This window comes from Suncus etruscus, chromosome 5 (genome assembly GCF_024139225.1).
Source record: "Suncus etruscus isolate mSunEtr1 chromosome 5, mSunEtr1.pri.cur, whole genome shotgun sequence".
Classification (NCBI taxonomy): domain Eukaryota; kingdom Metazoa; phylum Chordata; class Mammalia; order Eulipotyphla; family Soricidae; genus Suncus; species Suncus etruscus.
This window is the reverse complement of record NC_064852.1, coordinates 144,690,974-144,707,050: the sequence shown is the minus strand read 5'-3', so window position 1 is coordinate 144,707,050 and position 16,077 is coordinate 144,690,974. Positions and strand designations below refer to the sequence as shown.

The window sequence follows — 16,077 nt, the reverse complement described above, 5'->3', positions numbered from 1 at the left end:
AAGGAGTATCTAGAATTCATTACTCATAATTTTTAGCAAAATATTTTCCTAATCTTTGGTTATAGTAAACTTTAGTTACTTTAAAGTTTCTGTACTTTTTGATCCTTCCACGATTTATCTCTTTCATTTCAGCTAAAATTGTCAATCACTTCACTTCAGTCTACTACTACTACAAATTAAAAAAATACCCAACTTTTATTAATTGCAATGAAGTATTCTTTCCGTACTAAATTTCAATCCACTCACTAGACATACTACTGAATGCCTCTCATCTAGCTTAATACCCACAAACATGTTAATGCCTGAAGATATTAAAAAAATGTAGATATGCCTGCGGAGCATTTCTTCAGAGCACAATTACATTTAATTGAAAGATACTAAGGTCTAGCAATATGGGACAAGATATCGCAGAGAAATATAAATACCTCCCCAGATAAGACTCCTGCTTCCCAAAGATAGTTTTCTGTGTGCTTCCTTTTTCCTAAAATCTATTTAACTTCCTTCTACCTCCTTTTAGCCTAAAGTAATTCAAATATTCCTTTTATCTGAATGCCTTAACCCATATAATGAAATAACTCATATACAGTTATTAATGAGATCATTAAATCACTCCATTAAATACTGGGTGCCTACTGGTTTAACATTTGTTGTCCTGAGTTAAGATTAAACTTCTTGTTCATTTGTATGTAATTTTGTTCAGTGCTTCTCATTTTCTTCTATTCTCTATTCCATAATCATGAGCTTCTTAAAAGAATATGCTCTCATTATTATTGGGGGCTGGGCTATTCTAAGCAATATTCAGGGGATCTGAATGGTTAGATTGTTCAATGCTAGGATCCAAGGATGAAGTGTTTCTGGGGTCATACCTTGTTTGGATCATCCAGGCACCACCTGGAAGTCTCCAGGTTTCTCCATTTGCTTGGAGATGGTGTTATTTGGTGCTAGGGCTCAAACTCAGGTACTAATGAGTCTAAAACACTTGTTCTGGACCACAAAGCTCTCTCCCTAGCTCCCATAGCTTATTTTTCAAATTGTGATTTCTATTGTTTACCTAGGAGTTCCAAATCATTCAAGATAAAAATTAAATCTTCAGGACCAGAACAATAGCACAGCAGATAGGGTGCTTGCCATGCATGTGGCCAGCCCAGGTTTGATCTCTGCTGCCTTATATGGTCTCCTGAGCTTCCAGGAGTAATACTTGAATGCAGAGCCAGGAATAAGCCTTGAACAACACCAAGTATACAATAACTAAACTTTCATTCCCATGGACGTAATGCTATGTTTAAATTGTCTTTTGTGATCTTAAAGTTAGAATATTTTGAAGTATATAAAATACTTTAATAATTTTTAACCATAATAGTATATTACATAATTCTAAATGCATGCATAAATACATTTATAAAGCATAAAGACTTTATAAATATAGAATATGAATATATTTATATAAATGTATATTATATATATTATAGTGTTATATAATATAATAGCAATTATTAATATATTATATATTGTATTTTATTACAATATAAAGTATTACAAACAGATAAGAGGAAAAAATTCAAACACATGTTAAACTCAAGAAAGTTCCTACTACTTTAATTCGCTCCTCACCCTTTTGTTAATAAGTGCTAAGTAAGTATGTATTACAAAGATTTGACAAACAAGCTTGTAAATTTGAGATGCTTGTTGAGAAAACTACTTTGGCAATCATAAAGAAAACATGTGGGTTGTGCAACGTATATTTATATATAGTGTAATATGTATTTACACATATATATACACAAAAGATAGAGTTCTCATACTAAAGCACTCAATTTTTCAACTTTATGCTTAGACTATTTCTGTAGCATATTATAGATATTTTGGGTTTTTTTTCCAGTAAAACTTAAAACCTAGTTCATCCCCAACATTGCATAAATGATAAAGTTCAATTGCTTACTTGCACATCTGTTCATATCTGGGGCTCGGTGTCCATAATACCCTGATGGGCAGGAATGTAGGCATTCTCCATATTGACGCATGCCTTCTCTTCGAAGAAAAAAGAACAACTTCTGTTGACATCGGCTGCACCCATTGTCCTTCGAACAAGACAAACACCCCTTGCAAATGGGATTTGATATGTAACTAGCTGTAAAAGAAAAACAAAAAAAAATGAATGTCTATATGAAATTCTAACCGGATTTCCAGGTCATACGATATATGCTGAAAACAAGCATCTCTTTCTCTAACATAATCACATAGAGATGTGAAACAAAACATCCTTCACCACCCAATGCCCCACAAGATTAATAACCAAGTTTGGAAACACAGAGGAAATAGTGGCAGAGATAGTGTTGAAAACAGAAACCAAATGGCACATGGGAGTGGGTAGATCAAAAACTCAAGGTGCTAAATCTAGGCTAAGAAATATGTATGTGCATAGTTGATCATTGGTTATCTTTACATAAATTTAATGTGTGAAGATTGTTTACCCAAGAACCAAATACTAGATTACCCCCTCCAGAAATGGCTAAAGATGAATGTAACCCTACATTAGCAGCATAGAAGGAGCATCCAAGGAAAATATGATCTATGAAAAATAAGAACCTCAGTAGAGATGAGGATCAAGAGGACCAGACCATGATAGGAGGTTTGCCACAAAGAGTGGTGAATGCAGTTAGGGTAGTGAATGGTTGGTCCACTGTCATAATGATAGTTGGAACTGAATACTCCAGACAAGAACTGGTTGCTGAAAGGGAAAGGAATATGCATGGGCCACACTCGGTGATGGTCAGGGCTTACTAATGGCTATGTGCTCAGAAATCACTGCTGGTCTAGAGGACCATATGAGATGCCAGGGAATCAAACCGCGGTCAGTCCTATGTTAGTGCATGCAAGGCAAATGCCCTACTGCTTGTGCCACTGCTTCAGCCCTTGATGTTTTTAATCTATAAAAAATTTTAACTGTACTTAAATTTATCTATATCTGTGCTTATTCATCTCTATCTTAACATTCTGACTTTATTTACCTTTATACAAATTGTAATGCTATGGGGCCAAAAGGGCAAAGAATATATAAATTAAAAATTATTTTGATAATGAAATAAAAGACAAAGAGAATCTGGAGCACATAGGAGATATTAAAGAAGTGAGAGTCTGCACTAAAACCAGAGCTGTCAATCAGCAAATAATGACTTCAGGGGTGGGAGGAGTATTGGCTCAGAATGCCCATGCATGGGAAGTCGGTCCTGTGACCTTAAGTGGAGGGAGTAGGCAGTTTCTTTGTACAACTATATGAAGAAAGTGGACACCATTGTAACTCTGTCACTTAAACTACGATAAATATATATATATATTACAGAATAAAACTGATTTATGAACTTTATGGTGTTTACTACATCTAGAGGAACAGTAATTTTTTTTAACAAAAGGAAATACAGTCATTTTCACCTAGTATAGCACTTAGAAATAATGCTATCTGAGGTGTCAGTATATTTTTTTAAAATATAAAAAATGCATGTAATGTATAGTTATGATTATACCAAGAAAGGTCATAAATGTAACTAGATACATGAGGTCATACTGACTTCATTTTATTCATTAATCCACAAAAGAAACAAGAGAAGGGCCAGAAGACTCGTTAATTATTGAAACAATTGCTTGGAGACTATATTCTGTTTGCCCTGCAGATAAACTCTACTGCTTAAAAAATAACATCAAGCGTGTGCCACATGGACTACAACATACAACTGTGGTGGACCCTCATGTACTCTTGGGGGTCACAAGGCTGAGTCCTCAGAGTCAGGGCCAAATTTCCCTAAGGTACCACACCCAAAAATTCTAATATAAAACAATAATTATTCCTACTAATGTCCATGTACCCTGTATGCTGCATTCTCCTTTTATGTATGATGATTTAGCATCTAATATACTTACAACTATTTGAAGCTAATCTACATAGGTCTGTGTTTCACCACTCTCCCCTATTTTCTCACTCACTCTACTTCCGGTCCTTAATTTGTTTTAACAGCCTTCCACCCAAAGAACAAGTAAGCAAAAGCCTTTCAAAGGAAAGCAAAAGTACTTTAGCATCACAAATGAGGCCACTGAGAACTCTTCAAATTGGCCAGTAAGAAGTACTCCTTTCCAGCCATTTTGTTGTTATTCTATTAGCTGCTCAATTCCCTTTATCTGTAGGTTGAATTTATTGTAGAGACACATTTATAATTTATAAATTAAATAATAATTTATATATAACACATTATATATAAATTTATAATTGTAATTTATTGCAAAGCTATCTAGGTTTCAAAGATAACTTATTAACTTATTTACTCAAAGGTGATATTGTGAGGGGAAAACAACACAAGATGAATTCAGGTGAAAAAAAGAAATCACTTCCTCAGTCTAATTCTAGTCAAAGTCTAGCAAACCATTGTCCAGCTGTTCTTGTATAAATATGTGCATACATGTATATATATACACATGTAATCTATCTTTCAAAAACGCCCCACTAGTTAAACATGATGCACCTTAGCTTAACCCAGTTGTATCTTTTCAAATTGTTTCTTTTCTATAATGATTCACTATGAGTTCTTGGAAATTTTATCTGCTACTCATTCCTCACTACCATCACTAATCACCAACACTCTTTTCATGAGACCATCATGGTTTTCTGGTTCTCAATTCAAGGCCTGAGTCTCCATTTCTGGTCTTCACAACTCCTTCCATAGTCTTGAGAGAAAAGTTTCGTCCTTCTTATGTACCCATGATAATGCTTCAGACTTATTGTTCAGACTTAATTCCAGTGCCTTGTGTTTACCACCAACCTTCTCATCTCAGCCTCATATCACACCTCATTTAGAAATCATGGCACCCCAAACCAGGTCCACTGCTTTACTTCACTCTACAGTCATTCCATTGTTATGTCAGTGTTTTCATGTATGCTGATTGTAAAAGTTCTATTATGCATTGCTCTGACAAGATAATTGTGTTTTATAAAGCATTTTTATTACACTGTTGACTAAAAACCTAGGTTACTTTTGTTTGTTTGTTTGTTTGTTTGGGGTCATACCTGGTGGCGCTCAGGGGTTACTCCTGGCTATGTGCTCAGAAATTGCTCCTGGCAGGTATGGGGACCATATGGGATGCCGGGATTTGAACCACTGTCCATCCTGGGTCAGCTGCGTGCAAGGCAGACACCCTACCACTGTGCTATCTCTCTAGCCCCAAGCCTAGGTTACTTTTATAATTTCAACAACAAAGAGATTTCACTCTAATATTAATACTATTGTTGTCCTAAGCAGGATTGTATAGGTTTCAAAATTATGATAGTGTTCAACTTCATGTAATAAAAGAGTAAAATTGGGAAATTGGGGGTAGAGGTTTGCAGAGTACAAAGATCTGAATGCTAAGAACAGAACTGACAATATTCAGTAGTTACATATGACCAAAATGGATTTGGCATGATAACACTTAACTTATTTTAATTTTCAGGGCTGTCTTGAAGTATAACTCACCTTGAACAAATTCCCTATTACATGATATTTGGAGAAGCCATTTTTGACCTTTTTTACATGGAGAAACTACTGTAATAGGAATAATTGGGCTTGTTTGCAAAGATAGCCCCACTCTGCAGTTCTTGGTAACCTGCGAGAGTAGTGTTCTGTCTGCTTTCTCTCCTTAACTTAACTACAGATTTAAAAAGGTAACACCAACTTGTTCATATCCCAAATTAATTTTCAAAATTAAAGGGAGATCTTGAAATATGTACATAGACAGCAGAATGGTTTAAAGAAAATGCTTGCTATACCCACTGTCACAGTAGAGCTAACACTATCCTTAGTTGGAGTTCAAAAGTTAAACCAAGAGCTCTGTATCACCACAAATCATGCTCCCCAGTAAGAATACAGAGAAAACGAGAGAGATAGAGAGAATTACAGAACCAACAGAATAAATGTAAATTAAAGACTTTTGTTTTGTTTTCATGTATCAAAAGTCAGCTTTCATCTTAGCCACAAATATTTCAAAGCCAACAAACTGTACTCCACCATTTTTTTAAAAGGTATCATTAAAAGCATTGCCTTATGGACTTGGGCCTTGACTGACTTAATGAAAATGAATGAGGAAGACACTTATCTTTAAAACTCTATGCATGAGGAATTCTTTTAAAGCAAAGTATGCCACACCTACCCTTAGTGCTCACTTACATAGCTCCAATATTCTTTAGTCAACAATAGCACTCCTCAGGACTAAAGTACAAGAATATAGGAAGTTCTTGCACCTTGAAATATTATTCTCCACACCTCAAACAGACATCAGTTAACTATTGTCCAATGTCAATTAACCTACCAGCCTCTACTTTATAAACCAATAGCTTACCAATTCAATAAGATCTTCATCTGTTTTGCTCTTACTAAATCCATTTTCATGTCTAAATTTGGGCAAAGTCAGAATGTTGAACATAACCTAGAGCAACTTATTTTTGTCAGAATGTTAATAAATCAAATTGCTCTGCCTATTGCAATGAGATTTAATTCACAGTGCAGGTGAATAAACAGATCTTAATTTCCAGCTTTGATGACCATCTTTATTTGCTCTCTGCAAGCTTCAACTTTTCTGACCCTAAAGCCTGCTGAGATCTAGAGCCTCATCATTCCAATCCAAACACTGTTCTAAATCTAGACCCACCCAAAGTCCTAAAGATAAAATATACCACATAAAAATTGAAAATCATCAATGTATTATTGATGTCAACACAAAAACACACATAAGTTCTTGAAAGGAAAGGGATATGTGAGTATAAAAATGTCAGGGACAGAAAACAGGTTAATATGGACCAAAGAAACAGCATAGGGGTAAGGGCTGTAAGGTTTTTGTGCCACTGGGATCCTGATACTGCTCCTGACAGCCTATGCCTCACCCACAAATGCCTGGTTTGTGACACAAGAGTCTGTGTTTTCCATCCCGAGTATCAAAGATCTTGAGCACTGAATGCTAGAGACTAGTTGTCTAAGTTTTCTGGTATGACCCTTTGACCTCTTTACTATTTGGGAATGTGCACCACTTCCACCACTAAGCCAAATACACACAAGAAATCAAGTAATACCCTTATTACTAACAAGTATAATTTTAGAAATGAGCCTACATATAGAGTTATTTTCACCATTTAAGATGCTTTCTTACAGTTCCATGGAAGTAAATTTGGTTTTGTTGTTTGGGGGTCACACCTAGCTCTGTGATCAGAAGCCACTACTGGCAGTGTTCAGAGGATCAGAGATGATGCTGGGATTTGAACCAGGGTTATGGGCACAGCCCCATGCTAGGTAAATTCTTAACCACTTGTACTATCTCTCTGGTGTAGTAAATTTCATTTTAAATAAATCCTGGTATTTTAAATTTGATAGTTTGTTCATTTGAATTCAGTTTTTCACATTATATCCCACCAGCATTTGATGTAGTTATTAAATGCCCATCTGTTTCTAATATATTCCCTAATATACAGTGTTATATTATAACACTGTTTTAAATGTTCCCCTGTTCCTGGAGTTAGCTTTGCAGAGCAAGACAAAAATCTAAATTTCTTCTAAATGAAAATACCATTAATGACAAAGGGTACAGATTTATAATTCTAAGACTAATGGGAATGAACAATAGGCTATTGGTTTCATAGTCTTGTTCTATATGTGCTTGTTAAATAATGTGATAGCTTCAACATATTTTAAATGAATTAGTATTATCTCATTAATAAAAGATCACATGAAATTCCTTATATATATATATATATTGCTACTTAATCCAAAACTCATACAATTTAAAATGGAAACTTTGGGGCTAAAGATATTGAACAGGGATTAAGGTGCTTGTCTTGCAAGTGGCTAACTCCATTTCAGTCTCTGAATCTGCCTATGGTCTTCTGAGCACAGAGAGGTGTGACCCCTGGGCACAGAGCCATAAATAATCCCTGAACACCAAGTCAGCAGCAGTCAAATTTTTTTTTAATTTTTTAAAATAAAATAAAAACCATATGCCTTGGACCAATAATAAGAAACTTGCATGTTAGATCCTACAGATATAAGTTAGGAACAGATGCTTCCACTAAAGCCCATCAACATGAAGATAAAAATCATGTGACTTGAATCTTCTGCTTGCTGCCCCGTGATTTCAGGTGAGGTTTGACTCCAGCTGACATCACTGGGTCTACTCCACACCTGGAAACAGAGTCCCTCTCTATTGGGTGGATCCCAGCAGTCTCAACAAAACTGGTGTGATTGAGAATAGAAATGACAGCAAATTGGGGCCGGAGAGATAGCATGGAGGTAAGGCGTTTGCCTTTCATGCAGGAGGTCATCGGTTCAAATCCCGGAGCCCCATATGGTCCCCCGTGCCTGCCAGGAGCAATTTCTGAGCCTGGAGCCAGGAATAACCCCTGAGCACTGCCGGGTGTGACCCAAAAACCACAAAAAAAAAAAAAAAAAAAAAAAAAAAAAAAAAGAAATGACAGCAAATTATTTGTGCTTTAGTAAGAGCCTACAGTACAGCTCCTGAAGTACATGGCTGTTTATGCAGTCATGCAATAGATCTACTCAACAAATTGCAGACTGCTCAGTTAATGTGCTTGTCATTACATGAGGAAAGGAAAAGAAAACAGAGCATATCCTCCAGCTTAATCTCTCAGTATCTTCCAGAGGGAATAACTACTTTTGCTGTACACACTTCCAGCACAGCAATTCCACTAGAAATTCAATGGGAAAAATACTTTGAAGCCCACCAAGCTCAATGAGCAAATAAAGTATCACCAAAGATATAAACAAAATCAGTAAATCTTCAGTGTCTTGTTGACACCATGATGAAAATGTTCAATGAGCCCAAAGAAAGGACAGGCAAAGCATATCATCAGCAAAGCACAAGAAAGTATCAAAGTCAAAATGTAAAATTCTACAGTCAGAAATGAAGAACAGGGCCGGAGAGATAGCATGGAGGTAAGGTATTTGCCTTTCATGCAGAAGGTCATTAGTTTGAATCCTGGCATCGCAGATGGTCCCCCGAGCCTGCCAGAAGCGATTTCTGAGCATAGAGCCAGGAGTAATCCCTGAGCGTTGCCAGGTATGACCCCTCTAAAAAAAAAAAAAAAAACAGAAATGAAGAACATGGTAGGTGATATTAAAAAAAATCAATAGAAGCTCTAAATAGCAGATTAATAGAAGCTGAGAAAAAGACTGAGAGGCTCTAAAATGAGAAGAAAAATTACTAGCAAATAGCAGAATATGGAAAATTGCCTGAAAAAATGCACAATTAACTATGAAATGAATTTAAGAACAATACTAAGAATCACTGGAGTGGAGTCCTTGAAGAAAAGGAATTACTGAATTACATGATGAATTAGTAAAAAGAACTTCTCAACGTTTAGGATTATAAATACCAACATTCAAGAGACTCAAAGGGTTCCAGTGAAAATAAACCAAACTATTACAGGCAGGAGCGATAGTACAGCAGGTAGGCCATATGGCTAGAAAATGGCCTACCCAGGTTTCATCCCCAGCATCCCATATGGTCCCTCATGCCCACCAGGGGTAATGCCTTCCTGAGCATAGAGCCAGGAGTAACCTATGAGTACTGCTGGGTGTGCCCCAATCCATCCACCCGAGAAAAGAAAAGAAAGTAGACCAAACTAGGAAAACTCCAAGACATTATTCTCAAAAAAAAGAAAAAAAAATCCAAAGATGAAGACAGAACATTAAAAGTACCAATATCAAATAAAAAATATAAAAAGGGAACACTTTAAGATGTACAGCGCTGTCAAATGTGATTCTAAGAACTAGAAAACTATGGAAGTACAAAAACTCAACAAAATGAACCACTCACCAAGAATACTCAATACAACTAGAATCTAATTCAAACTTGAAGGAACTATAGAGAGCTTCATGGGCAACAGTTTAGGGAATTCACAGCTTTGAAACCAGTTTTGCAAAAGCATTAAAAGAGCTTCTTTAAAGTGCAGGAGAAACTTCCCATTGTGTGACATTGAGTGTGGCACATATGGTTGTCGTATACTAGATTAACATAGGTTACAAACATATAGCAATTCATCATCACACGTTGACTTTTATTGATTTATTTCCTGATAATTCTATTTGCTATTCCTTTCCATTTTACTAGACCTGGTAACTGGAAATAAATTTGCTATATGCCTACCAAAAGGACAAGATGGGGGTTGGGGAAAAAACTGTGGTTGTTGGAAGGTAATATGGACGGTAGGATTGGTGTTGGAACATTAAATGCCTGAAATAACTACATTATGAACAACTTTGTAATAATTCAATAAACATTCCTGAAGGAGTGAGATGATGAGTGTTGAAACAAATACTAGAAATAGCTACATGATGCCATAGTAAGTTCCTATTAATGGCTAGTTCATTGACAATCCTTACAGGGACTAGCTGGTATTTTGTAGGTTGATTCCTAAAAAATCTGTTAATGGGATAAACCTGGTATCAGGTGAAATAAAAACCCTATTACTAAAGCCTGTTAACCATATCAGATTAGAGTAAAATTTACTCATTGATCGGTGGATTCCTGCTTAGAAAGCTGATGAATCCCAGCTCATGGGTTGAGGCAGAAGTCTCACATCCCTGCTAAGAGTTTCCAGCTGTCAGGGAACTGGCAGGCTATTTACATGAGTAAGTCTTGGGCAACTTTGAGAGAAAAGATTTTAGCATGTACATGAGTTAGGATTACTTGAACACTTGGAAAAATAAAATTGCGGATCTTTTCATAAACTGTTAATAATTACTAAATGGAAATCATTTCCAGAAATAGGATGCTCAAATCATTGATTCTAAAACTTGACAGCTAAACTCCCAAGTGAGAGAATTAAATCTGATGGAGTGGCATAAAATCATCTCTAAGTTAACTTTTCTCTATGAGATGAAATTAATCACTCTCTAGTCACTGCCCACTAATAAAGAAAAAAATCATGTAAATTATATGTACTATCTAACTCAAACTCCACTGTGTAATCAAGACCATGAGCTGATGAACACTAGATTTGACCAAAAAAGAGAAATGCCTCTGTCTTTAAGTGTACATGAACTCATATATTAATAGAAATATCAAACATATAATCTGATAGCTGATATGTTTACTTATTTACATACAAAATTAGCACCCTAAATGTTAGCCATTACAGTCACATCCTAGAGAAGAGATAACAATGTTAATAGAGCTTGGAATAGTTTTCCAAGATTCATTAATGTTTAATATTTAATAAAGGTTCAATTAACACAAATTTAAACTTAAAAATCTTTTTAACATTAAGAAAGGGCAAAAAAAGTGTCAAAATTCTAGGATTTAAAAATTCCTAGAATTAAGACAGATTTTCCAAGAAAATGTTGTCTTTTCACCATGAATTCTATAGTAAAGAGCAATAGTTTAGGTGCAAGGTCTACAAAGATCAACTTTTCACTAAAATTCCTAGTTGATTCATTTAATCAGGAACAACTTCAAATGACTTTGCTGTTCTTACTGAAGCCTGTATCTCACCATACAAAAATCCAAAGATCTAAATAAGAGATTTCTATACAAATTAATTGGTCACAGGTCATTTTAATACATAAAGTGCTAATATTTTACAAATAAAGCAAATAGTCACAGTTCTAAGCTTCTAATTGCACTAGTACTATTGTCATTTGAGCCCTAATCCTGAGACTACGCCTCAAAAGTCCCTTTACAAACCACAATTAACTATGGCTATCGTATGACTCATTGGATACTAAATAAAGGACAAACAAGCAGAAAACCTACACAAGGCCATGTGTCAGACATGCTTTCACACTGACCTAACTGATGTCACAGGGAAACCCAACATATTCAATCACTGCAGGTTGAGGGAAAATAATGCACCAAAATTTGATTGTGAAACAAATGTCAGTGGAGTCTCATTGTGGGCCTGTTGGTAGGCACAGACAAACTACCCTGATCAGTCTGATCATATCCTAATTTAGACATTCAAGAAAATCTTCCCAAAAGGAACAAAAGGAAGTACCACTGCAGGAAATAACCACTGCAGCTAGAGGAAGCAAAACATGTTGGTTCAAAACATTTTACCTCCGATACAAAGCATTTTACTTTGAGACCCTTCAACACAATTCACCCAAAAAAATGTACAAAGCTAAAGCAGATGTGGGAAGAGCTAAGAATTTTCTGGAGTGCTTCTGAACACGTGTTGATTGCAAAGTAAAGTTCCTGAAGTTTTCTCTCTAAAAATATCAGCATCTACCAGATCCTGATCCTTAAGGCTCAAACCCATAGAGAGAGGCTCAGGGTAAGTTAAAGGTAGCACTTAACAAACCAGTTCTAGGCACAGAAATATCCTCAAAATATCTCAGCCTATTCAAGAATCTCTGAAGATTACAAGACTTAAAAAAAAAATTAAGTGAGTTCATTTAATTTAATTAAGTTCTCCAGAAACATGCTTTTAAAGCATTAATACCAAAAATTACAAAAAAAAAAAGTGAAAAGAAAAACATGTACATAAAAATAGCAACATGGAAAAAATAATGAAAATTTAAATCAGAACAGAGAAACATGCTTTGCACACAGCCAGTCAGAGTTTAAACCCCACATCACAGATGTTCCCTTTACCCTGTAGGAGTAATTCCTAAGCACAGAGATAGGAATACGCCCTGAACACTTCTGGATGTGGAGAGGGAGAGAGGGAGAGAGAGAGAGAGAGAGAGAGAGAGAGAGAGAGAGAGAGAGAGCTGAGAGAAAGGGATACAAGGAAGGAGTGGGAGAGAGAAACGAGGCATGGAGAGAGAGAGAGAGAAAGAGAGGGGAGGGAGGGGAGAGAGAGGAGAGAGAGGGGAGAGAGAGAAAGAGAGGGAGGAAGGGAAGGAGGGGGAGAGAGAAAAGAGGGAGGGAGAGAGAGAGGGAGGGAGAGAGGGAGAGAGAGAAGAGATTAGAGGAGAGAGGGGAGAGAGAGGGGAGAGAGAGAAAGAGAGGGAGGAAGAGAAAAACGGAGAGAGAGAGAAAAGAGAGGGAGGGAGGGAGAGAGGGTGAGAGAGAGGGAGGGAGAGAGGGAGAGAGAGAGAGAGAGAGAGAGAGAGAGAGAGAGAGAGAGAGAGAGGAGACATAGCTCAGAGGTAGGGCATTGCCTTACAAGCAGCCAATCTAGGATGGGCAATGGTTCAATTCCTGGCATCCCATATGGTCCCCTGTGGCCTGCCAGGAGCGATTTCTGAGCACAGAACCAAGAGTAACCTCTGGGCAGCCTGGTGTGACTCAACCCCCTCCCCAAAAATGTGCAATTACTAAACAAAGCCCTCCTAGCACAATGCTAACCACTTAAATTGAGCACAATATGCTAACAGAATCATTAGTTCTGTAGCCTCTACAACAGCTGATAATTCATTGATAATGTAAAAAAAAAATTACAGTGATTTCTACATCTGTGGTGTTAAAGTGTGGTATATATCTAAACCACAAAGCCAAAAGTACTGTAAGTACAAGATCCAAACTACAATTCAATTTTAAAATGTGCCTGTGAAGAAGGCAAACTGAAGTGTGGGTGGGAACTTGGGGACAGTGGAAAATGGAAGTAGGAAGTAGACACTAGTGGTTGGGATTAGTATTGGAACATTGTATGCCTGAAAATCAACTGTGCAGAACTGTAAATCATAGTGCCTTAATTAAAACTTTAAAAAATAAAGTAATTTCAGCATGCTCATTTATCCAAAGTATATATTTATAATGCAAGGGAAGAACCATGTTATGTTGTATAAAGCAAGTTTGAATTCCTGAGAAGGTAAAAGAAGATGCTATAAAACTCTGCTAATCCCAAAAGAAAAGTAAGCTTCAAGTTAGAAAGCATGCAGTTCTATAAGTCAGAAGGACAAAGTGCCATGTCAGACAGATTACTCATGCCAAGTTTTGTCTTGGATTTAGCAACATACTTAAAAGGCCCGAGGGAAATGTTGACAGACTGCAGTGCTAATGGCAATTCCAACATGAGATCTAAATATATACATTTATGAAGATTGTGAAACAGCCTTTCACAGGGTTCCATGTTTACACAGGGATATAATCCAATTATTTAAATTCAAGAAAAAACAAACTGGTCACGAACAAAACCAGATTTTTTATTCCATAAAGTGCTTAAGTGATTTTCTACTAACACTACTTCAAAATAGTTTTGCATATTTCTAGAGTACTGCAACAAATGCTCCAACCTATCCAAATGCTTGAGGGCATGTTGCCTCTTAAGGACCCCAAAATTCAATGGCTCTTTTCAAAGGGGAGAAAATTACCATGGAGTCTGCTCAGAGTATATTCTCATTTTGTAAAGCAATTTGCCATGTGCCACCTGCTTGAGACTAGAAGTGAGTCTCCTCACTCCTGCTTATCCCACTATTTTCATTTTCAAACAGTAAGCAGGAGGGAAAAAAATCTTGATGCTTATTTGGTGTCATAAACAATAAGAATCAATAAACCCTCAATAAGAATCAGAGTCACAACTAACCAGATTAAAGACTCCATGTGTTTTCGATGTAGAACCTTCCATGGGCCACACCACTGAATTTTAAAATTGAGACTGAAAACTTCCAACTACTCTGTCCTAGAGAAAGGTTGTTTATTTTTCAAAGATAATAACAAAAGATTTTAAGTTGCTTTAATGAAAAACACACTAATAAGTCCTTCGTGTTGACAGACATTATTATGCAATAATTGCTCCGTAATACACGATTATGCAAAAGGAAAGGGAAAACTTTATTACATTCAACACAGCCTCTGCTGGTAGAATATCACATATATAACAAAAACTAACTCTACAAACTACCCAGGATTCTTAATTTTTTTCTGTTTTGTTTTGGTTTTTTTTTTTTTTTTTGGGGGGGGGTGGCCATACCCGGCCACATATAGGGGTTAATCCTGGCTCTGTGCTCAAAAATCTCTACTGGCTCGGGGGATCATAGGGGTTGCCAGAGATCGAACCCGCATCTGTCCTGAGTCAGCCATATGCAAGGCAAACACCCTATTGCTGTCTTACTATTTTGGCCCATGATTCTTAATTTTTAAAGCAATTGTCAGCAGTTAACAGTTATCAACGTGCTTTGTCAACAAATATCACAAAAATTCTTACTTTAAACCCAGATTAAAATATAACCGTTGTAAGAAAATGTTGCCTACTTAGAACAAGAAAGAATGAAACTTGGTGAAGTCAAAATATGGACAGTGGGAGGAAGAGGTTGAACATGAACTTTAGTGAACTTTAGTGAACATGTGACTAATATGTAGATTCCATACTTTCATACTTTTTGAAAGTCGTGCTTATTACTTGATTTCTATTTACTAAAGTGACTAAACAGCAGAGAACTTGAGAAACCTTTCCAAAGTCAGTTTGTTAATGACAGATTTGAATACAGCCCTGACCTCTAATTTCAAAGTTACTGTTTTCTACATTAAAAAAATCTATGTGTACTGCGCCGAAAGAAAAATGCATTAGAACATGACTAAAACTTCAAGAACTTCATTTCATATTAGGTTTTCCCCCTCCTAATCTGCTCACCACTTCTTTACTCCATTTTTAGCTACTGCACAATAATCAGTTTCTTTTCATAATCTGTCACAAAGAGCACTACATTACTTTCCTAGTAAAGTTCGAACTATATTTTTAAGTCTCATAAGGCAAAAAAGTTAAAATGCACTCAATATAAAATACTAGAGAATGGAATTAAACTTCTATAGGGGAAACAGATATATATTTCTGCTGGCAGAGGTTAATGATAATTGCAAAACTGTAAATGAAATGTCTAACTTAGAACACAACAGAAAAAGATCAAGATTTTCTAGCAGGACTGGATTTCCACTGGACAAGTTCAAAGGGAAAAAACATGCCAAACCATGCAATTTCCTGCAAATGGGCCACTTTCCTCACTGCCTTTGAAGACAGATCCTATAGTGGCCAAGGGGTCTTTGAAATGAAAGAGCAAGGATACCTATATAATTAGAAAGACTGGGTATGCTGTTCAAATGATCGAAACTAGACTTGAAAGATGTGCTAACAAGGGAGTTATGGATTTATGAACACAAAGAGGAAAA

At 36.3% G+C, this 16,077-nt stretch overlaps 1 protein-coding gene across 1 annotated transcript in view; it reads right to left on the bottom strand.

Moving 5' to 3' along the window:
* RSPO2 (R-spondin 2) overlaps positions 1–16,077 on the bottom strand; it is a 179,542-nt gene that overhangs the window by 90,501 nt on the left and 72,964 nt on the right. The window contains 1 exon segment of the mRNA XM_049773926.1: positions 1,940–2,128. Coding sequence (XP_049629883.1) covers positions 1,940–2,128 — 189 coding nt within the window.